Source organism: Pseudochaenichthys georgianus, chromosome 5 (genome assembly GCF_902827115.2).
Source record: "Pseudochaenichthys georgianus chromosome 5, fPseGeo1.2, whole genome shotgun sequence".
Classification (NCBI taxonomy): Eukaryota; Metazoa; Chordata; class Actinopteri; order Perciformes; family Channichthyidae; genus Pseudochaenichthys; species Pseudochaenichthys georgianus.
In genome coordinates, this window is record NC_047507.1 from 18,873,938 (window position 1) to 18,896,995 (window position 23,058).

The window sequence follows — 23,058 nt, forward strand, 5'->3', positions numbered from 1 at the left end:
GAGTCCAGGTACTCAGCACTATACGTAAGTAACCTATAGTTACTGCAATCTGCCTCTGTCTCAGTGGAAAAATACAGCAGGGAAGTAGTATACCTTGGACCTTTGTCAGGGCCAACCAGTTTTTCAAGTAAGACGGCATGGTGAGCAGACCAATCCGACGGATACTTAGGTAATAGAGGGACCAGAGGAAACCATAGCTACATTGTTTCTCATTCTGGCTCTGCTCATGACATGTTGTTTGTGTAGAGATCCTGTGATGCACCCAGCTGAGAGGAATACTGATCAGTTTGCTGTTGCTGAAAGCAACTCTTGGGAGAGGGGGCTTTGAGATGGAGGGGTAAGTACCTTTTTTTGTTTTGCACTGGGCTGCTAAATGCATCACTTTAATTCTAAAATGTCTTCTGATAAGTGCAGCTTTCTGATAAACACCTGCTTGTGAAAACTTTCCATTCATGATAATCCCACAAGATTAACTTCAACAATTATAAAAACAAAGTTTATGAGGAAAAAAATCAGCTGAGTAGGTTTGTGTCTGCATAACCCAGAGCTACACAGCTTTGACAGTCCTTTTTCCTGTTAATGTGGAGGAAAGAGGGACATTTCTTTTAATCTCCTACTTGTTTTGCATGTCAAGAGAGTTGCACAAAGGAAACAGCATTGACATGCAGGATAACAGTCAGTTGAAGAAGGCTCAGCTGTTGGATCGAGGTCAATGGGCAAACAAGGTAGAGTTTCTTCTGGCCGTAGCAGGGACCCTTGTTGGGCTGGGAAACCTCTGGAGGTTCCCCTATCTATGCTACAAAAATGGGGGAGGTAAGCAGGATTTCCAAACTACAAAAATTATACATACTTTTCCTGTTCCCGCAAAGTGGAACTGCTGCACCCAATCAAAGTGATGCCAAGGGATGAGGAAAAAGAGCTGTGACGTTAAAATAGATTTTGCTGATAAGGAATTGCTCAAGCGATATACAAAGCAGATTTTTGTTGTCAGTAACTTTTTTTCTTCCTGTAACTGAAAGCAACTCCGGCAACAACAAGGAGACCATTGTTTGTGTTCTTTTTTGGAAGATAGCCAATAAAATAAACGGCATTATAAATGTCATTGGTTAGAAAGTCTTGCTATGCCTCTTTAAACTCTGCAGCCACATTACAGCAGTGTGGGATCTTCTAAAGTCACATATGTGTCAGATTTATTTTAGTTCCTCTTAGATTTATGTTATAAATACTATAGGAGCCCACGTGGCCCACTAGTGGTTACCAGATGTTTCCCTGGAAAGGACAAAACCATAAAAGACATGAATAACATTCTTCCTGTTAAAACATTGATTGTGTAAACACTCTCTTTCCTAAGATATCAAAGTCTCAGAGCTTCAAAACAAGGATAAATAAAAACAGGGATGATCATGTGTAGTGTGGCTCTTTATCAGATTCAAAGAGGAAACAGTATTTGTTTTTCATGTTTTTTACAGGTGCATTTCTGGTTCCATACGTATTGTTTCTGCTCTCATGTGGTATACCCATGTTCCTCCTGGAGACGGCCATGGGACAGTACACATCTCAAGGATGTATCACCTGCTGGCGCCACTTCTGCCCCTTGTTTGAAGGTCTGTGTATAAAAGTGTATAACAATGTTTAGCTGTACTTATTGTGTAAGATTCAACCTTTTATCCTCACACAAATACATCTAAGTTTGTTGTATTTGTCGTGTCACCCGTTTGGCTGAATTTTTTTCTTCCCTTTTTCGAAAACTGTTGGAAAATGCGAGATACATTTGATATGACATCTCTGTTCTAGTACTCTAACTCCTAACTTCTAATCGTTAAAGCATAAGAGACAAGACACCCTGCTGAAGCGGCTGTGTGAGATTTGTATGCCTAGGGTAAACACATTAAAGAAGAAGAGCAGGTTTGAAAAGTTCTTGTTTTTCTACATTTGGATCATTCCATAATGATTTAGATCAGGTATACAATTCCCTTAAAAACCTGGAACAAAATAAAACATTTTATTAGGATTAATAAGAGTCAAGTTCTGGCATTAGGCCCAGTATAGACATAGTTCAGTTAAACATGTGTGAGTAAGAATATCATGCTAAATTAAAGGAAATAAGTAATGTCATAAAGTACAAGTAATGGCTTATTTTCTTCTTCTTTTCTTTCGATTTTACCAGATTATTCTATAACTGCTATATAAAATTAAGCACATCTAAAAAAACAAACATTTTAAACACAAAAAATAACAACAAACCTTTCCAGATGTATATTAACCAGTCAGGTATTAAGTGGTTGTTTACTTGAGAACAAGAGACATATAATTCATTGTAAATAAGCCGCTCAAAAATCAGCTGTAATAATTAACGCCTGTGTGTACTTAATGTTTCATGATCTGAATGATACATTTCACACAGGGGTGTGTGTGCTGCTGGTTGGCACTGACTGCTTGTTTGCATAATATCAGATCTTACTGTATGTGAGAGATAAGCAGGAACTCTGATACGCACCAACAAAAAAAATCCTCTATTGAGATATATTGGTCATGCTATAAAGTGTTGAAATCTTTATTCCTACCAAAAACAAATCCCAAGAGGGTCAGATACTGTAACTCATGATATGAATCCCCACCCACCTGTTCTGTGCACTTTGTTATGCACACACTCCGGCTCACTGCAGGAATGATAATTAATGTTAGTGGTTGATTATCATAAAAACATTTTCCTTTTTTTTCCAATACTATTGTAAGTAAAATATGGTGCACTGCATTTCAAGTTATTATCGGGCTTTAGTTTGAAACAGTAGAGTCCTGTTTACAAACTACAATGAGGTCAGTGGTTTAAGGGAAATTCTGCATTTTTAACTGGCCTGAAAATAAACTGCCTACATTTCTAATACAATCTAATCCCATCTGAGCACTGTAAGTGGACCACTTGATTAATATACGTGAATTATTTAAACAGCATTGTTATAGGAATGATGCTGTCCCAAGCTTTTTGATCCATAAGGTTGATCTAATTCATATTTTTAGGAAAATAAAACTGCATAAAGTAGACTCTGTGGCACACACAAATATTTAATACTTACACGTTTCCTTCAGGAAAATAATTCACAAATGACGACTTTTATTATATATCAATCAACGACAATTAGAAAGCTAACGTTATGATTAAAAGGAACTACGTCGGAGTTTTGCATGACTTTAACGTCACCACTGCAGAGTATATGAGTTTAATGTCCCTGAAAAGCTCTGTAGTCTCAAGAAAAAGCTTCAAAATTCACGATTGGGGTTTTTACTGGTGTAATTTTGTAGAACAAAACATTAAAATGCTATACATGTATAAAGAGATTATTTCCAGCATATCACTAAAACCTCATTCAGGAAAACGTTTTGACTTTGAGATGTTGGAACCAGAAGAGCAGAAATGATGAACTTATTTTCAGGTTTTAGGACTCTAAACGCTCTCAAAGGTCCACCGACATTGTAACATAACCAACCACCAAAACCCTGACAGAACAACAACCACCAGAGTATTAGTAAGGATTCAGACCAGGGGTAGCCAACACGGTGCCCGCGGGCACTCAGTCGCCCGCAGGGGCAACGTGAGGGGCCCGCCGGGCACGTTCTAAAAATAGCTCACCAAGAAAATCCAAAATGTATAAAATACACAAAACAAAAAAGGAAATGTAATTAAAAGAATCTACCCTATGCATAAACAAAACCTAAATCATAGCGAACTCTATCTACTTACTATAACTCTATATCTATCTAACACCCCTCCTCCCCCCACTCCCACAATGAATATCGACCAATCACGTTCTTGCTTGATTTGCGGGACCAGCGTTGCAGTCGGGAAGAAAAGCAATGTGGCACCTCCCCGCTGATTTTCCTTCTGGCAGAATCTACACTACACATCATCCCCATTGAACACAGCCTAGTCATGCCAGCCTATACAACACATGAGGGGCAGAGTTTTACTCTGTGTGTTGTAACTTGCATATATTTGTTCCACTTGACGCACACACGCGCATGGCGTAATCTCCAGGGGAGACATCTCCCCCGCTCTTTTCGAAATCCCGTTTGTGTCCCCACTTTACAAATATGTTTATTATTTTTTAACGCAAGCCGTCATCGCCACGGAAGAGCACACAGCCTGTGTGTGTGTGTGTGTGCGCGCGCGTGTGAGTGAGAGAGAGCACCCCATTTATCTATTTAATATAGATAAAGTAAGAAATCATTCCAATGTGTACAATAGGACAGTACAAAAAACAGTTTGAAAGGGGAGTGATTAGTAAAATATGCATAAATAAAAAGAAAGAATGCTAACTAGGTAACATAATATAACAATAAACAAGTTTAAATTATTTGTTATTGGTTGTGATAAAGATGTTTGGATTATTGAAAAATATACAGCTCCCTTTCATCTGAGTGTTGAGAGCTGTATCCATAAATTCATGTTGTGCTCAAAGTGCTCCAGATTGATGCATTTAACTTCAACATTTAAAAAAAAATCTTCCCGGGGGAGCATGGACCCCACTAGAGGAGGTGAGGACCCCCCTAGAGGAGGTGAGGTCCCCCCTGGAGGATGTGAGGCCCCCCCTAGAGGAGGTGAGGTTCACCCCCAAATAAAGCACGTTAAAATAATTAAATTGCATACATGTTCTTTTAGTAAACACTGAAAACGGGTCCCACAGACCCAAACAGCACACAAAGGTTAAAGATAAGCATATAATAATGTTAAAATGTGCTAAATATATACACTGCAAAAAACAACAAAGAGAGGAGTAAAAGTAGCCCCCGACTTGTTTTATTTGTAGAAAGTAGCCCTCATCCTAAAAAAGGTTGGTGACCCCTGATTCAGACGTTATCTCTGCTTTATTTTGTATTGTATTGCCCATAATTATCCATTATCTACTTTGACCACACTCTTTATTTCTTCTCAGGGATTGGCTATGCTACCCAGGTTGTGATTGCATATGCGGCCGTGTCATACATTGTCATCCAGGCGTGGGCTTTCTTCTACCTCTTCTCCTCCTTCAGCGTTGAGGTCCCGTGGGCAAGCTGCAGGAACTTCTGGAACACAGGTAGACCTGCAGAGAGAAATTAACCGCGTGCATGACATGTGTGTCTTTGTGTACCTATTTCTTTACCTTGTATCTTCATTCAACAGCATTTAAAAAAAAGCCCACAAGCTTGATGTGAAATGCATACAGAAATGTTGGTAATTTCTTGAAAACTGCTTGCATTCTTGATCAGCTGATCACTGCTCAAATTTCTATATGTTTACTTTGTATTTTGTGCACTTTGCTTTCAAATACTTATCAGTAGTAGTACACATGTTCCTTTCCTCAAAAAAGTGACAGGTGGTGTGACAGGTCATACCTCTCCCTACTTATGCAAATGAGCTAAGTCCTTTGATGTCAGATTGGCGTGAAAGACCCCCCGGAGTGATTCTTTTATTGACATGATATATGACATCTGACCCCAAGAGTGGAGTAATTGCCCCAATTAGACTAGCCCCAGGCACCCCCTTTGTGTATAGGCCTTTTATTGTAGCAATTAAGATAGTTATAGGTATTTGACCCCTGACCCCAAGAGTGGAGTAATTGCCGCAATTATATTAGCCCCAGGCACCCCCTTTGTGTATAGGTATTTTATTGTATCAATTAAGATAGCTAAGGTATTTGACCCCTGACCCTGAGAGTGGAGTAATTCCCCCGCAATTATATTAGCCCCAGGCACCCCCTTTGTGTACAGGCCTTTTATTGTATCAATTAAGATAGCTAAGGTATTTGACCCCTGACCCTGAGAGTGGAGTAATTGCCCCTCAATTATATTAGCCCCAGGCACCCCCTTTGTGTACAGGCCTTTTATTGTATCAATTAAGATAGCTAAGGTATTTGACCCCTGACCCTGAGAGTGGAGTAATTGCCCCCACAATTAGATTAGCCCCAGGCACCCCCTCTGTTGTATAGGTCTTTTTGATGTATTGAATAAGATAGTCTCTTTGACCCCTCCCCCTCAGAGCCCTTTGTTGTCTAATCTAATTAGCTTTTGATGCCTGCCCTTTGATGTGCAATTTCACACTGATGAAAGCCTCTGTATAAATGAGTAGGATAAGACCATATAGAGATATGCTCAAAATAAATTTAAAAAAGACAGACAATTCAGCTTACCAAGTCAACCGTCTGAAGCGCCAGTCAAGAAAGGAATGCGACGTAGGGGTGGGTTCAGAGTACAGCCTCTTTCTGGTCACGTGTGTTGGAGGAGGGGCTCTGTAAGGAAGGTTGAAGGAACGAGCAGGATTTCTCCCCCCGGTTTGACTGCAAAAGACTCTGACTTTTCTCCAAGGGGATCCGCTTGAGTGTCAGTAAGTTTCCTTAAGGTGTCATAATGAGTGAGCTTTTGATTATCTATTCATGTGACGTTCACTGTTAGAATATAATGTAATACATGCCATAAAGAAGCCCGTACGAAGAGCCTGAATGTTTTACTTTTCCCATAAAATGCAAAACAGCAATAGTCAAGACTGTGGTCTAAACTTAAATACATCAGCAACATTTGGATGGATTGCCGTGACATTGTACAGACATTCATGGTTCTTCTATAAAAAGCCTTTGCGTGTTGTTATTTGGCCGAGGTCTAGTTTGGAAACCTATGTCTAATTTAGTGGTACGGTGCCCAGTATCATTATTATATATATATATATATTCTTTATTTAACAGGTAAAAAAACTCATTGAGATTAAAATCTCTTTTCCACGAGTGACCTGGCCAAGAAGGGCAGCATGTACAAAGTTACAACCTATAAAACACAGACATGAAAGGCAGACAAATACAGCTGTAAAACACAAATAAAATAGCACATTAGCCAGTCAATATCAAACCTTTATTTAACCAGATTGGTCCCATTGAGATCATAGATCTCTTTTTCAAGGGGAGACCTGCAGAAATATGCAAAGTAAAACAAACATTTAAAACGATTTCAGGATATACGAGCACTCACATCGACCAAAACTAAAAAAGTGTTACACAGTGACTAACATTCTGTATGGGAGTTCACACCCGAGCTGCTGTGGGGAGTTGAGTATGGCTCTCGGGGGATGATGGGTTAAGAGACAGATTCTTAGTTTTATGGACTGCCTCAGGGGGTTAACGAAATCTACTAAAAACAAAGTACTTCATTATCTACTTTTTTCAGCTTTTATACACAAAAGTGCAGGAAAATTCAGAGGATGAAGAAGCAGAAAACAGCCATTATTCTTCACTCTTCTGTAAAACGGACAGTTTCAAGAAAGATGACACCGTGTTTATGCATGACATGCAAAATATATTGAAGCCCTATTAAAAAAAAACAAGTTACAAGTATATTGTGTGAAAATATCTCAGAAAGTCGTAATATTGTTTATTAGTGATACCTGAGGATATTCTCATTTTTATTTGTAGCGACTGTGAACTAATGTGTAATTACTTTTTTACTAACTATATAAGAAAAGTCTCTCTGAAGAGAGGAAATAATAAAACAATTTAAAAACATAATCTTTGTCTTCTATAATTACTTTACACCACTATAAGGAAACCCAATATGAGGCTGTATGGTGTACTATTAGATTTTGTTGTAGGCAACAAAGAGAGGTTTTCTTAAAATGTGTTTCTGCTCCATTTCACTCCATGAAGCCTCCAGCTTGTACAAGGGCTCCGCCTCCACTCAACATAACATGTCCCACCCTCCTCACCAGAACATTTAAAAGTAAGGGGATGGAAATAGACGAAAATAAATACGCTCAAACTAGATAACAGGCCAGTCATTTCCAATCACCAAGGCACTTGGAAAGAAAAAATGGCAAAGAGAAGCTTAGATATGGGTTTAATCAGCGAGACCCCTGTGACAACGTACAGCCATCAGTCCGGAGAGCCAATCAAGAAACGAATGCAATATATGTGCCGGGTTCAGACGCCTCCAGCCGAAGAACTTCATGAAGAATGGAATCTAAAAAATGGCGATGTTTGGGGTTATGTATTCAACTATATGGCGAATTAACTGCATTTCTACAATCTGAAGAATGGAGAAACGTACGGACCCCGCAGTGTTAAAGCGACACTGACCTCAACAGATTGGGCTGTGTTAACTCTGGTGTCTTCCAGAGATCTCCACGCAACCACGGTACCGGAGGAAGTAGTGCATCAAGAAACCATAGTGGAACCAGCGGTGTACAAGATATTTGCAAAGAAAAGCAAAGAAACACAGACAGCATGCGAGATCAAAGAAGAGATTTCGCCGCCGCCCCTCAATGTGGAGGAAGAAAGAGTTATTTCCCCGCTGCCAGAAGTGAGAAGAGTCCTGACAAGCACCGTCTGGGAAACTAAAAGCGGACCATCGGGGCGATGGTATTACCGTGCAAGTCATTTGGAGACGCTGGGGAAGGATCCCTCTGATGATTTTGTTTTGGAGACTTTTAATTCTACATGTGGAGTATTTCAGACAGCAGTGCGGGTATCATTGACTGCTTGGCTGACAATGATTGATGGAAAAGCTACAAAGCTTAAAGAACTTTTTAAAACAGAGTCAGACATCGATGGACATTATACTGGTGAAAAAGAATCTCACCTTTACAGAGGACTCTGCCTCCCACTCAACATAACAAGTCACACCATCCTCACCAGAGCATTTTAAACTAAGGACCCCTCAAGAAAGACATTGTGTATTCTACCTATGTAAAAAGAATGTCGGGGTTGTCTCTGTATCAAGAAGATGTGTTTAAAAATGTATTTTGTGAAAAATACCAACTGTGTGAGAGACGTCATAAAGACACTCATTTTAACCACAGTGTTTGTTCTCTACAAATGTTTTAAGATTGTTACAAAATGTAAAAAATAAAAATAAAAGGTATGGAGACTAAATTAATTCAGGTGACTCTGGCTTTATTAGGAAAACAAAACATATAATACAAAGGGGTTAGGGGTTAAATGTAACCATCGTGGACTTAATAGTCTAACAAAATACTTTATCTGAATACATTTGTTCTTTTTAAGCGCACTTTCTGAAATTATTTATTTATTATTTCAGTGGAACAATCCAGTTTTTGTTAACATTAACGCTTTCTTCTCTTTTTCTTGTGTTACTAAGATACTTTTAGACACACTTTGGCGTATGCAACACTTGTTCAGATAAACAAGGTTTTTTCTTTTCTGATAAACTTACATATTTTAGTTATTTTATGTTACCAAGATACTTTGAGATACACCCTGATGTACGCAACTATACTTTTCTGACTTTTTTCTGTAGAATCGTGACAAAACTATTACTTGTTCTTAAATGATGACCTATTGCTGGAGATGAGATGAAAAAGCTACAACGCTTAAAGAACTTTTTTCTAAAAACTCTCAATTCTATAATTGACTACCCCCATTCAACGCAATAAGCCCTACCCTCCACTCAGCAAATCATCTAAAACGAAGGACCTCGCTAAGACGACCGTTGTAAACTAGCCATGGAGCAGAGAAAAGCCAAGACTTCCCCCGCGAGTTGCAGCCAGGAACTGAGTCCACCAGCAACACCACCATGTGGGAAACCCGAATCTTGCAGTACTACTGCTGCTGATGCTACTCCTCGGGTCAAGAAGTCTCGGTTTAGGGACACAGTGAAATCGGAGTTGTTTTATATTCTGGAGAGGGTGATGTATCGGTACAGAAAAGAAATCTGCAAAGAATGCCGACGCAGTATCCCCGACCAGAGGCAACACGATTGTCGGAATGACATGCCCGATTTCTTCTTCAGAAACAATTACAAAGCGTTAATGAAAAGACTTTGGCTCGCCGACTTCGTTGCAGTGATTGACCAGAGTCTTATTGAAAAAGGCATTTGCGAGGATAAACTGAGGATAGGACGCGCTTCGGAAGCTTTTCTGCACAAGCTTGTAAAATGCAGATGCCTCAAGGAGAGACTTGAAATATCCATACAGAGTTGGATGGAGAAGAAGAAGACTGACAAACAGCAGTCGGATGGAGAAGAAGCCAGGGACTTGTTCAATGCAGTGACTTTTTTCTTTAAGTAAAATAAAAATGGGAAACTACTATGCAAAACGCTCTGTATATATTGATCATCGGGTGAAAGAATAGAGAATTTACATGTGATGTTAATGCATTTATCTGATATAAAAAATGCTTTCGTATACTTCCAAGAGACCCCTAAACATCTACTTGGGCTCTGTGAATTGAACGACAAACCGATCACTGTCAATGAAACGCGGAGAGAAGCAGCAGTGCAAATCGTTAAGTCTATTACCATGTATGCACTACGACATTAACTTGGTCAAATGTAATATGTTTTCTATGAATTGTGTTGAATGTTGTGTTTTTTCAATTAAACAACCATTACACAATGAAAATGTGTTTTATTTTTTTGCTTTCATATATAGTAATAGTATTGTAAACGAAACATGTATAGTGTATCATGTGCTTTCATTGTATGCTCTGTTTTTTTGACATTGCTTTTGGTATTTGTTCAACACATTCGCAGCAGTCGGTTAGCGGGAGATGATCTATAAGATTATTATGATCCGGTAATGGCTCTACAACACCATCCTCTAGTTTAAATTTCTTCACTTTGTTTCTTTTTCTTTTCACCTTCCTTCTTTTTGTCTTTTCTGCTAATTGTCGTTTGCGATCTTGGCGAGTGGTATGAGATATACTGTTTCTATAAAGGTTATCTATAATACCATCTTTTAAAGAAAGATATTCTTCATATGTCATGTTATCATGGTCCTCTTTTGTCCTAAAGACCTTACATGGATATGATATAGACGAGAGCTCTTCTTCGGGAACATCCTCTCCCCTACTTTGTAACATCCAGTCATTAAGCCCGTATCCATTATCCTGGTGATAATAAGGGCAGGCTACATCAGACTTGGTTTTTCTCAGATCCATGGCTAGTTTTTAACGGTCGTCCTTAGTTTTATATGATTTGCTGAGTGGGTGGGACATATTGCGTTGAGTGGGAGGCTTCATCTGTAGAAAGTACTCTGTTTCAGTAGATTTTGTTAAGAATCTGACTCTTAATGGCAGTTTGTCATTTTGAGGGTATTTCAGTGAAACAAGGCTGTTTTGAACATTTGACAGATTTATGCTTAAATTCTCTGAGAAAGTTACCGAAAGATACACTTTTCTTTTTAAAAGCTGAAAAGTAGATAATGAAGTGTGCTTTGTGTGTACAGACACACAGAAAAACACTGAAAACACAACAAGAAGGCCTGTAATACACATGTATCCAGACACGTTCCCCTTGCTATAATTATGACAACAGTTTTTAGATGTAAAAAAACACTTTTCTTATTTTTTTCACACACAAAATCAATAGTTATACTGATTGTAGCATCCCCAGGACAGTCTCCAGCTTAGAATTCCCCATATTACTGGAGATATCGTGATGGAGTTTTTTCACTTCAGTCAAAATATTCACGTGTATGCTGTTTTCGACACACAGATGCATTACATCTACAAACAGAGCATACAATGAGAGCACATGATATACTTTTGATGTTTGTTTCATTTCTGAGATAATGTTACAGAATGTTTCGGAAAATGAAGATTCCAGGACCCCTTTAAATGTTTCGTTTACAATCGTTTCCCAATGACCCGGAATAGTACTGCCAGAACGAACGATATCCAAAATGTCTTCTAGTTTACAAACTTCGGCCATTCTTTTTACACAGGGGTCACTACTCGTTCTGTTTTCAATCGTCCCCATCATCACACTTATTAAACGGGTAATGACTACATTATGATCAATATATACAGAGCGTTTTGCATAGTAGTTTCCCATTTTTATTTTACTTAAAGAAAAAAGTCACTGCATTGAACAAGTCCCTGGCTTCTTCTCCATCCGACTGCTGTTTGTCAGTCTTCTTCTTCTCCATCCAACTCTGTATGGATATTTCAAGTCTCTCCTTGAGGCATCTGCATTTTACAAGCTTGTGCAGAAAAGCTTCCGAAGCGCGTCCTATCCTCAGTTTATCCTCGCAAATGCCTTTTTCAATAAGACTCTGGTCAATCACTGCAACGAAGTCGGCGAGCCAAAGTCTTTTCATTAACGCTTTGTAATTGTTTCTGAAGAAGAAATCGGGCATGTCATTCCGACAATCGTGTTGCCTCTGGTCGGGGATACTGCGTCGGCATTCTTTGCAGATTTCTTTTCTGTACCGATACATCACCCTCTCCAGAATATAAAACAACTCCGATTTCACTGTGTCCCTAAACCAAGACTTCTTGACCCGAGGAGTAGCATCAGCAGCAGTAGTACTGCAAGATTCGGGTTTCCCACATGGTGGTGTTGCTGGTGGACTCTGTTCCTGGCTGCAACTCGCGGGGGAAGTCTTGGCTTTTCTCTGCTCCATGGCTAGTTTACAATGGTCGTCTTAGCGAGGTCCTTCGTTTTAGATGATTTGCTGAGTGGAGGGTAGGGCTTATTGCGTTGAATGGGGGTAGTCAATTATAGAATTGAGAGTTTTTGGAAAAAAGTTCTTTAAGCGTTGTAGCTTTTTCATCTCATCTCCAGCAATAGGTCATCATTTAAGAACAAGTAATAGTTTTGTCACGATTCTACAGAAAAAGTCATAAAAGTATAGTTGCGTACATCAGGGTGTATCTCAAAGTATCTTGGTAACATAAAATAACTAAAATATGTAAGTTTATCAGAAAAGAAAAAACCTTGTTTATCTGAACAAGTGTTGCATACGCCAAAGTGTGTCTAAAAGTATCTTAGTAACACAAGAAAAAGAGAAGAAAGCGTTAATGTTAACAAAAACTGGATTGTTCCACTGAAATAATAAATAAATAATTTCAGAAAGTGCGCTTAAAAAGAACAAATGTATTCAGATAAAGTATTTTGGTTAGACTATTTAAGTCCACGATGGTTACATTTAACCCCTAACCCCTTGTATTATATGTTTTGTTTTCCTAATAAAGCCAGAGTCACCTGAATTAATTTAGTCTCCATACCTTTTATTTTTTACATTTTGTAACAATCTTAAAACATTTGTAGAGAACAAACACTGTGGTTAAAATGAGTGTCTTTATGACGTCTCTCACACAGTTGGTATTTTTCACAAAATACATTTTTAAACACATCTTCTTGATACAGAGACAACCCCGACATTCTTTTTACATAGGTAGAATACACAATGTCTTTCTTGAGGGGTCCTTAGTTTAAAATGCTCTGGTGAGGAGGGTGTGACTTGTTATGTTGAGTGGGAGGCAGAGTCCTCTGTAAAGGTGAGATTCTTTTTCACCAGTATAATGTCCATCGATGTCTGACTCTGTTTAAAAAGTTCTTTAAGCTTTGTAGCTTTTCCATCAATCATTTTCAGCCAAGCAGTCAATGATACCCGCACTGCTGTCTGAAATACTCCACATGTAGAATTAAAAGTCTCCAAAACAAAATCATCAGAGGGATCCTTCCCCACCGTCTCCAAATGACTTGCACGGTAATACCATCGCCCCGATGGTCCGCTTTTAGTTTCCCAGACGGTGCTTGTCAGGACTCTTCTCACTTCTGGCAGCGGGGAAATAACTCTTTCTTCCCCCACATTGAGGGGCGGCGGTGAAATCTCTTCTTTGATCTTGCATGCTGTCTGTGTTTCTTTGCTTTTCTTTGCAAATATCTTGTACACCGCTGGTTCCACTATGGTTTCTTGATGCACTACTTCTTCCGGTACCGTGGTTGCATGGAGATCTCTGGAAGACACCAGAGTTAACACAGCCCAATCTGTTGAGGTCAGTGTCGCTTTAACACTGCGGGGTCCGTACGTTTCTCCATTCTTCAGATTGTAGAAATGCAATTCATTCACCATATAGTTGAATACATAACCCCAAACATCGCCATTTTTTAGATTCCATTCTTCATGAAGTTCTTCGGCTGGAGGCGTCTGAACCCGGCACATATATTGCATTCGTTTCTTGATTGGCTCTCCGGACTGATGGCTGTACGTTGTCACAGGGGTCTCGCTGATTAAACCCATATCTAAGCTTCTCTTTGCCATTTTTCTTTTTTGAAAAGTGCCTTGGTGATTGGAAATGACTGGCCTGTTATCTAGTTTGAGCGTATTTATTTTCGTCTATTTCCATCCCCTTACTTTTAAATGTTCTGGTGAGGAGGGCGGGACATGTTATGTTGAGTGGAGGCGGAGCCCTTGTACAAGCTGGAGGCTTCATGGAGTGAAATGGAGCAGAAACACATTTTAAGAAAACCTCTCTTTGTTGCCTACAACAAAATCTAATAGTACACCATACAGCCTCATATTGGGGTTCCTTATAGTGGTGTAAAGTAATTATAGAAGACAAAGATTATGTTTTTAAATTGTTTTATTATTTCCTCTCTTCAGAGAGACTTTTCTTATATAGTTAGTAAAAAAGTAATTACACATTAGTTCACAGTCGCTACAAATAAAAAAGAGAATATCCTCAGGTATCACTAATAAACAATATTACGACTTTCTGAGATATTTTCACACAATATACTTGTAACTTGTTTTTTTTTAATAGGGCTTCAATATATTTTGCATGTCATGCATAAACACGGTGTCATCTTTCTTGAAACTGTCCGTTTTACAGAAGAGTGAAGAATAATGGCTGTTTTCTGCTTCTTCATCCTCTGAATTTTCCTGCACTTTTGTGTATAAAAGCTGAAAAAAGTTGCATATTTCTGCAGGTCCCCTTGAAAAAGAGATCTATGATCTCAATGGGACCAATCTGGTTAAATAAAGGTTTGATATTGACTGGCTAATATGCCATTTTATTTGTGTTTTACAGCTGTATTTGTCTGCCTTTCATGTCTGTGTTTTATATGTTGTAACTTTGTACATGCTGCCCTTCTTGGCCAGGTCACTCTTGGAAAAGAGATTTTAATCTCAATGAGTTTTTTTACCTGGTTAAATAAAGAATATATATATATATATATATATATATATATATATTAGTGACACTCTGCAGATTTGTGTGTAATTCACTCACAAAGGAACTGTAAGATACACTGTAATGGATGCAAACCCTGTCATTTTGGAGAAACCATCTCGAGTGAGCTATATTTTGAAAGTACACCAGTTTTTGAATGATTTTAATAGTTTGTTTTACTTCGCATATTGACTGGCTAATGTGCCATTTTATTTGTGTTTTACAGCTGTATTTGTCTGCCTTTCATGTCTGTGTTTTATAGGTTGTAACTTTGTACATGCTGCCCTTCTTGGCCAGGTCACTCGTGGAAAAGAGATTTTAATCTCAATGAGTTTTTTTACCTGTTAAATAAAGAATATATATATATATATATATATATAATAATGATACTGGGCACCGTACCACTAAATTAGACATAGGTTTCCAAACTAGACCTCGGCCAAATAACAACACACAAAGGCTTTTTATAGAAGAACCATGAATGTCTGTACAATGTCACGGCAATCCATCCAAATGTTGCTGATGTATTTAAGTTTAGACCACAGTCTTGACTATTGCTGTTTTGCATTTTATGGGAAAAGTAAAACATTCAGGCTCTTCGTACGGGCTTCTTTATGGCATGTATTACATTATATTCTAACAGTGAACGTCACATGAATAGATAATCAAAAGCTCACTCATTATGACACCTTAAGGAAACTTACTGACACTCAAGCGGATCCCCTTGGAGAAAAGTCAGAGTCTTTTGCAGTCAAACCGGGGGGAGAAATCCTGCTCGTTCCTTCAACCTTCCTTACAGAGCCCCTCCTCCAACACACGTGACCAGAAAGAGGCTGTACTCTGAACCCACCCCACCCCTACGTCGCATTCCTTTCTTGACTGGCGCTTCAGACGGTTGACTTGGTAAGCTGAATTGTCTGTCTTTTTTAAATTTATTTTGAGCATATCTCTATATGGTCTTATCCTAGTCATTTATACAGAGGCTTTCATCAGTGTGAAATTGCACATCAAAGGGCAGGCATCAAAAGCTAATTAGATTAGACAACAAAGGGCTCTGAGGGGGAGGGGTCAAAGAGACTATCTTATTCAATACATCAAAAAGACCTATACAACAGAGGGGGTGCCTGGGGCTAATCTAATTGCGGGGCAATTACTCCACTCTCAGGGTCAGGGGTCAAATACCTTAGTTATCTTAATTGATACAATAAAAGGCCTGTACACAAAGGGGGGTGCCTGGGGCTAATATAATTGAGGGGCAATTACTCCACTCTCAGGGTCAGGGGTCAAATACCTTAGCTATCTTAATTGATACAATAAAAGGCCTGTACACAAAGGGGGTGCCTGGGGCTAATATAATTGAGGGGCAATTACTCCACTCTCAGGGTCAGGGGTCAAATACCTTAGCTATCTTAATTGATACAATAAAAGGCCTGTACACAAAGGGGGTGCCTGGGGCTAATATAATTGAGGGGCAATTACTCCACTCTCAGGGTCAGGGGTCAAATACCTTAGCTATCTTAATTGATACAATAAAAGGCCTGTACACAAAGGGGGTGCCTGGGGCTAATATAATTGAGGGGCAATTACTCCACTCTCAGGGTCAGGGGTCAAATACCTTAGCTATCTTAATTGATACAATAAAAGGCCTGTACACAAAGGGGGTGCCTGGGGCTAATATAATTGCGGGGGAATTACTCCACTCTCAGGGTCAGGGGTCAAATACCTTAGCTATCTTAATTGATACAATAAAATACCTATACACAAAGGGGGTGCCTGGGGCTAATATAATTGCGGCAATTACTCCACTCTTGGGGTCAGGGGTCAAATACCTATAACTATCTTAATTGCTACAATAAAAGGCCTATACACAAAGGGGGTGCCTGGGGCTAGTCTAATTGGGGCAATTACTCCACTCTTGGGGTCAGGGGTCAAATACCTATAACTATCTTAATTGCTACAATAAAAGAATCACTCCGGGGGGTCTTTCACGCCAATCTGACATCAAAGGACTTAGCTCATTTGCATAAGTAGGGAGAGGTATGACCTGTCACACCACCTGTCACTTTTTTGAGGAAAGGAACATGTGTACTACTACTCTTATCTACACTTTTACATTTTTTCCTGTTTTTATCTCAGAGACCTGTGCTGAATTTGGTAAAACAAACACATCATCCAATTGGACAGCAAACGCAACAACGCCAGCAACAGAATTCTGGGAGTAAGTTCAATTTTCAACTGTCTTTAACTAACTAATATCCCTTTTTATTGGAGTCACAAAAACCAGAGGTGCATTGGCACCCTGCTGTTTCTGTGTCTTTCTTTGTTGTTCCTCTTTTTGTAAAGAGAGTCACATGTTACAAACATTGGTCACTTGTTGTTATCCTCGTATTTTTAGAAACGTCCATCCAACGTAGGCAACCTGCAACATGTAAATGACCCGAATTATTGTAATCTCAATTTTTTTTTATAATGAACCATGCGTAGGTGCTATCTAACATACCCTAGGGACCAGAGGGTACAATGGTTGGACATTTACTACCGGCCGCGGTATGCCTAGTGTACAGGGTCCATATAACCGACTTAATGCATAGCGGGAAGTCGGTTATATAGACATCAACAGAATAAGTGTTTAACGGTGATTTAAACTAGTTTATGCGGGGAAAAGAGTGCTCAAAATCGGATTCAACAGGCCATCCACACCGACTCCCATTAAAAGTGATTGAAATGTACAGGAATCTGTCCATTTCAATCACATTTGATGACCCGTCCAGGGTGACTTTCTTCCCCAGGAATTAGTGTCTGAAAGCTGGCTAACATTACTTTAAATACAGTGTGCACATGGCTTTATTACCCATGAAATAGTGTGTGAAAGCTGGGTGACTTTGATGTGAATTTAAGGAAGATATGGCCATTTCATCCACACCTCACGACTCCCATTAAAAGTGATTGAAATGTACAGGAATCTGTCCATTTCAATCACATTTGATGACCCGTCCAGGGTGACTTTCTTCCCCAGGAATTAGTGTCTGAAAGCTGGCTAACATTACTTTAAATACAGTGTGCACATGGCTTTATTACCCATGAAATAGTGTGTGAAAGCTGGGTGACTTTGATGTGAATTTAGGGAGGGAGAGCAGCAGCAGCAGCCGCCGCAGCAGCAGCAGCAGCAGCAGGCTGTGACCCTGGCGGAAATACATTGATTGTTTTAGCCAGGAATAAGTGTTTAGAAGGCGGGTAAAGTGTTCCTGCAGCTCCTCCATGACGGTAATAATGATTAGATATAATTGCCAGGGCAGAAAGCTCTTTTTAAAAGTGAAAAAACGATTTGAAACCGTTTGAAATGACTGGCGGGTGCTGATGGAAAGCAGGCGGAAATAAATGGATTGTTTACCCAGGAAAAGGTGTTTAAAAGGCGGGTAAAGTGTCCCTGCAGCTCCTCCATGACGGTAATAATGATTAGAAATCATTTACAGGGCAGAAAGCTGTTTTTAAAAGTGAAAAAACGATTTGAAACCGTTTGAAATGACTGGCGGGGTGCTGATGGAAAGCAGGCGGAAATAAATGGATTGTTTACCCAGGAAAAGGTGTTTAAAAGGCGGGTAAAGTGTCCCTGCAGCTCCTCCATGACGGTAATAATGATTAGAAATCATTTACAGGGCAGAAAGCTCTTTTTAAAAGTGAAAAAACGATTTGAAACCGTTTGAAATGACTGGCGGGTGCTGATGGAAAGCAGGCGGAAATACATGGATTGTTTTACCCAGGAGAAAGGTGTTTACAAGGCGGGTAAAGTGTTCCTGCAGCCCTTTAAATACAGTGTGCACATGGCTTTATTACCCATGAAATAGTGTGTGAAAGATGGGTAAATTTGCTGTGAATTTAAGGGAGATATGGCCCTTTCAAACAGGGAGATGTACAGGCCTTTATTACCCACGAATTAGTGTCTGAAAGCTGGCTAACATTACTTTAAATACATGGTGCACATGGCTCTGTTACCCATGAAATAGTGTGTGAAAGCTGGGTGAGTTTGATGTGAATTTAAGGAAGATATGGCCATTTCATCCACACCTCACGACTCCCATTCAAAGTGATTGAAATGTACAGCACTCTGTACATTTCAATCACATTTCCCGACCCGACCAGGGTGACTTTCTTCCCCACGAATTAGTGTCTGAAAGCTGGCTAACATTACTTTAAATGCATGGTGCACATGGCTCTGTTACCCATGAAATAGTGTGTGAAAGCTGGGTGAGTTTGATGTGAATCTAAGGAAGATATGGCCATTTCATCCACACCTCACGACTCCCATTAAAAGTGATTGAAATGTACAGCACTCTGTACATTTCAATCACATTTGATGACCCGTCCAGGGTGACTTTCTTCCCCACGAATTAGTGTCTGAAAGCTGGCTAACATTACTTTAAATGCATGGTGTACATGGCTCTGTTACCCATGAATTAGTGTGTGAAAGATGGGTGAGTTTGATGTGAATTTAAGGGAGATATGGCCATTTCATCCACACCTCACCACTCCCATTCAAAGTGATTGAAATGTACAGCACTCTGTACATTTCAATCACATTTCACGACCTGTGTAGACTGGCTTTCTTACCCATTAGGTACACCGACAAAGCCACCTCTTCGGGGCCGCTCCCAGAACCCCAAAACAAGGACGCAGCAGCCCCAGCATCTCTCCCTGACATGAGCAAACAGGTTATTTCAAACTTCCATGACATACCCCGGGGAAAAGCACCTCTCTGTGGCCGCTCCAAGACCCCCAAAACACGGACTAAGGAGCTCCAGGATCCCTCCCTGCCTTGAGAAAACAGGCTAGTTCACACTTACATTACGTACACCGACAAAGCCACCTCTTCGGGGCCGCTCCAAGACCCCCAAAACACGGACGCAGCAGCCCCAGCATCTCTCCCTGACATGAGCAAACAGGTTATTTCAGACTTCCATGACATACCCCGGGGAAAAGCACCTCTCTGTGGCCGCTCCAAGACCCCCAAAACACGGACTGAGGAGCTCCAGGATCCCTCCCATGTACCTCCAGAACCTCGAGCACCTTGGGTCCCCGGGCCCCCGAACTTAAGCACTCCCCCACGGACTAAACCAAGATGATCACACCCTCAAGAATCTCGTGCCCCTGGGAATCTTAAAGGGGGGTCTACTTTGCGGTGCTTTACCGTCCGCCCATCAGCACCCATAGTCGGCCTTCCTCACAGCAGCAGCACCCAACCTCCATGGAGGATGTTTCTCGTGCCCCTGGCTACACTTAAAGGGGGTCTACTTTGCGGTGCTTTACCGTCCGCCCATCAGCACCCATAGTCGGCCTTCCTCACAGCAGCAGCACCCAACCTCCATGGAGGATGTTTCTCGTGCCCCTGGCTACACTTAAAGGGGGTCTACTTTGCGGTGCTTTACCGTCCGCCCATCAGCACCCATAGTCGGCCTTCTCACAGCAGCAGCACCCAACCTCCATGGAGGATGTTTCTCGTGCCCCTGGCTACACTTAAAGGGGGTCTACTTTGCGGTGCTTTACCGTCCGCCCATCAGCACCCATAGTCGGCCTTCCTCACAGCAGCAGCACCCAACCTCCATGGAGGATGTTTTCTCGTGCCCCTGGCTACACTTAAAGGGGGTCTACTTTGCGGTGCTTTACCGTCCGCCCATCAGCACCCATAGTCGGCCTTCCTCACAGCAGCAGCACCCAACCTCCATGGAGGATGTTTCTCGTGCCCCTGGCTACACTTAAAGGGGGTCTACTTTGCGGTGCTTTACCGTCCGCCCATCAGCACCCATAGTCGGCCTTCCTCACAGCAGCAGCACCCAACCTCCATGGAGGATGTTTCTCGTGCCCCTGGCTACACTTAAAGGGGGTCTACTTTGCGGTGCTTTACCGTCCGCCCATCGGCACCCATAGTCGGCCTTCTTCACAGCAGCAGCACCCAACCTCCATGGAGGATTTTGCTCGTGCCCCTGGCTACACTTAAAGGGGGTCTACTTTGCGGTGCTTTGCCGTCCGCCCATCGGCACCCATAGTCGGCCTTCTTCACAGCAGCAGCACCCAACCTCCATGGAGGATTTTGCTCGTGCCCCTGGCTACACTTAAAGGGGGTCTACTTTGCGGTGCTTTGCCGTCCGCCCATCGGCACCCATAGTCGGCCTTCTTCACAGCAGCAGCACCCAACCTCCATGGAGGATTTTGCTCGTGCCCCTGGCTACACTTAAAGGGGGTCTACTTTGCGGTGCTTTGCCGTCCGCCCATCGGCACCCATAGTCGGCCTTCTTCACAGCAGCAGCACCCAACCTCCATGGAGGATTTTGCTCGTGCCCCTGGCTACACTTAAAGGGGGTCTACTTTGCGGTGCTTTGCCGTCCGCCCATCGGCACCCATAGTCGGCCTTCTTCACAGCAGCAGCACCCAACCTCCATGGAGGATTTTGCTCGTGCCCCTGGCTACACTTAAAGGGGGTCTACTTTGCGGTGCTTTGCTGTCCGCCCATCGGCACCCATAGTCGGCCTTCTTCACAGCAGCAGCACCCAACCTCCATGGAGGATTTTGCTCGTGCCCCTGGCTACACTTAAAGGGGGTCTACTTTGCGGTGCTTTGCCGTCCCGCCCATCGGCACCCATAGTCGGCCTTCTTCACAGCACCACCTGCCCTGCTGGAGGTTCACACTTTAACTTTTTTTACCCTCTTCTACCTTACAAATCATCCCACACTTGAGCACTCCTCACTCGGACTAAACACCTACATGCTACCACCAGAACCAGAATATCGTGCCCCTGGGGATCTTAAAAGAAGAAAACCCATAGTGGGATTAAAAACAGAACACTTAGTAATTTTAACAAACTTTATTTACAGTAATATTGACAGTAATAAATAAATTCAAACAGGATATAACGTATTACAAGGGGACTGATTACAACAACACACTGCATATTTACAAGTTGATCACTGGCAACAGTGGGTGAAGTTGGGGGCAGAGTATGGCACCCTCTCTTCACCCATGTCTGAGGGGTTGTGTTCGGCCAGTGACTGGTCCCTCTTCGGGACATGTCTTGGTAGGGAGTCTTGGTAGGGAGCCGGGCTGTGCTCCTCTCCAGAGTTGTCACTGTCGATGTCAATACCCGCAAAAGTGTCTTCATTTCCCGCTGCTGCTGCTGCTGTCGATGCCGCCGCCGCTGCTTGAAGTGACTGTGTGAAGAGCAACCGAATGTCCGCAGCCTCCTTCAAAGAAGGATTATTCGCGTAAATTTGTCCGCAGTTGCAGTGTTTGTGACACATGAAATCACTCACTCTTTGGCGGTTGCCTTTGTCTTGAAACCTCTTCGCATTATCGGCGTGGACTGTGCGGAGGTCGGTGAAGTTAATGGGACTGCGGAGCCCCACATCAGCCCATGCCAACCTCAGGGAGTAGGCAAGCTTCCTGAACGGGTTCTTCCCCTCTGTGTACAGAAAGTAACGGCTCTGGGTGCAGGTCAGCGTACCCTTAATTTCCAGCCACCTCTTCATCCATCCAAATTCTTCTACGGTGAGGTACAGCTGCGCCTCCCCGAACGCGTTGGCCGTCTTGTGGTTACTTACCTGTTATGACAGAGATAGAGAGTGTCAATACAATGTCAATCATGCATATAACTGCCAGAATAAATACATTGATTAATAGCACTCACATGAAACCAGGTAGCCGAAGGCAGTGCCAGTTGTATCCGCCTTTCGGACCTCGGCGTTGGTCATGTTGGAGTAGACCCCCCGGACGGTGGCCATAAATGCAGCTCCAATGAAGAGTCATATACCCATAGAGCAGTGTCCGGGTCGCGGTAAGTCGGATTGCTGGCCATCACATCCAGGAGCCTGAGGGATGCGAGTGGTGGTCGAAGTCAAGCATGTCATTAGGTCGTTGTGCTCGGCAGACCTTCCAATCTTGTCACGCTTCACTTGCATCTGGTGGATAAGTACTTTTCTTCTTCAGGGACTTCAGGATGGCAACTACTTCCCGTTTGATTAAAATCATGTCCGTTTGGCTGAGCCTGCTCCCCTTGCACGGTGTGTCGGCCATGTACTTGAGAAAGTGTGATATATTCTTGATGTAGAAGTCGGAGGTCGTGACCTGAAGGCTTGA

The 23,058-nt window shown here is 41.6% G+C and overlaps 1 protein-coding gene across 1 annotated transcript; it reads left to right on the forward strand.

The window, feature by feature from the left end:
• Positions 1-134: 134 nt before the first annotated feature.
• Positions 135-17,155, forward strand: LOC139433866 (sodium- and chloride-dependent GABA transporter 2-like). Its single transcript, XM_071203297.1, has 6 exons — positions 135-169; positions 247-337; positions 635-813; positions 1,470-1,604; positions 4,932-5,072; positions 17,070-17,155. The coding sequence occupies exons 2-6, from the start codon at positions 330-332 to the stop codon at positions 17,153-17,155; spliced, it is 549 nt and encodes a 182-aa protein (XP_071059398.1). The 5' UTR covers positions 135-169; positions 247-329.
• Positions 17,156-23,058: the final 5,903 nt, after the last annotated feature.

What these genes read in the sequence shown, in the direction of transcription:
- LOC139433866 (XM_071203297.1), top strand. An exon ending in CTTCTGCCCCTTGTTTGAAG is followed by an intron (nt 1,605 to 4,931) that starts GTCTGTGTATAA and finishes ATTTCTTCTCAG; the next exon opens with GGATTGGCTATGCTACCCAG. An exon ending in CAGGAACTTCTGGAACACAG is followed by an intron (nt 5,073 to 17,069) that starts GTAGACCTGCAG and finishes TTTTTATCTCAG; the next exon opens with AGACCTGTGCTGAATTTGGT.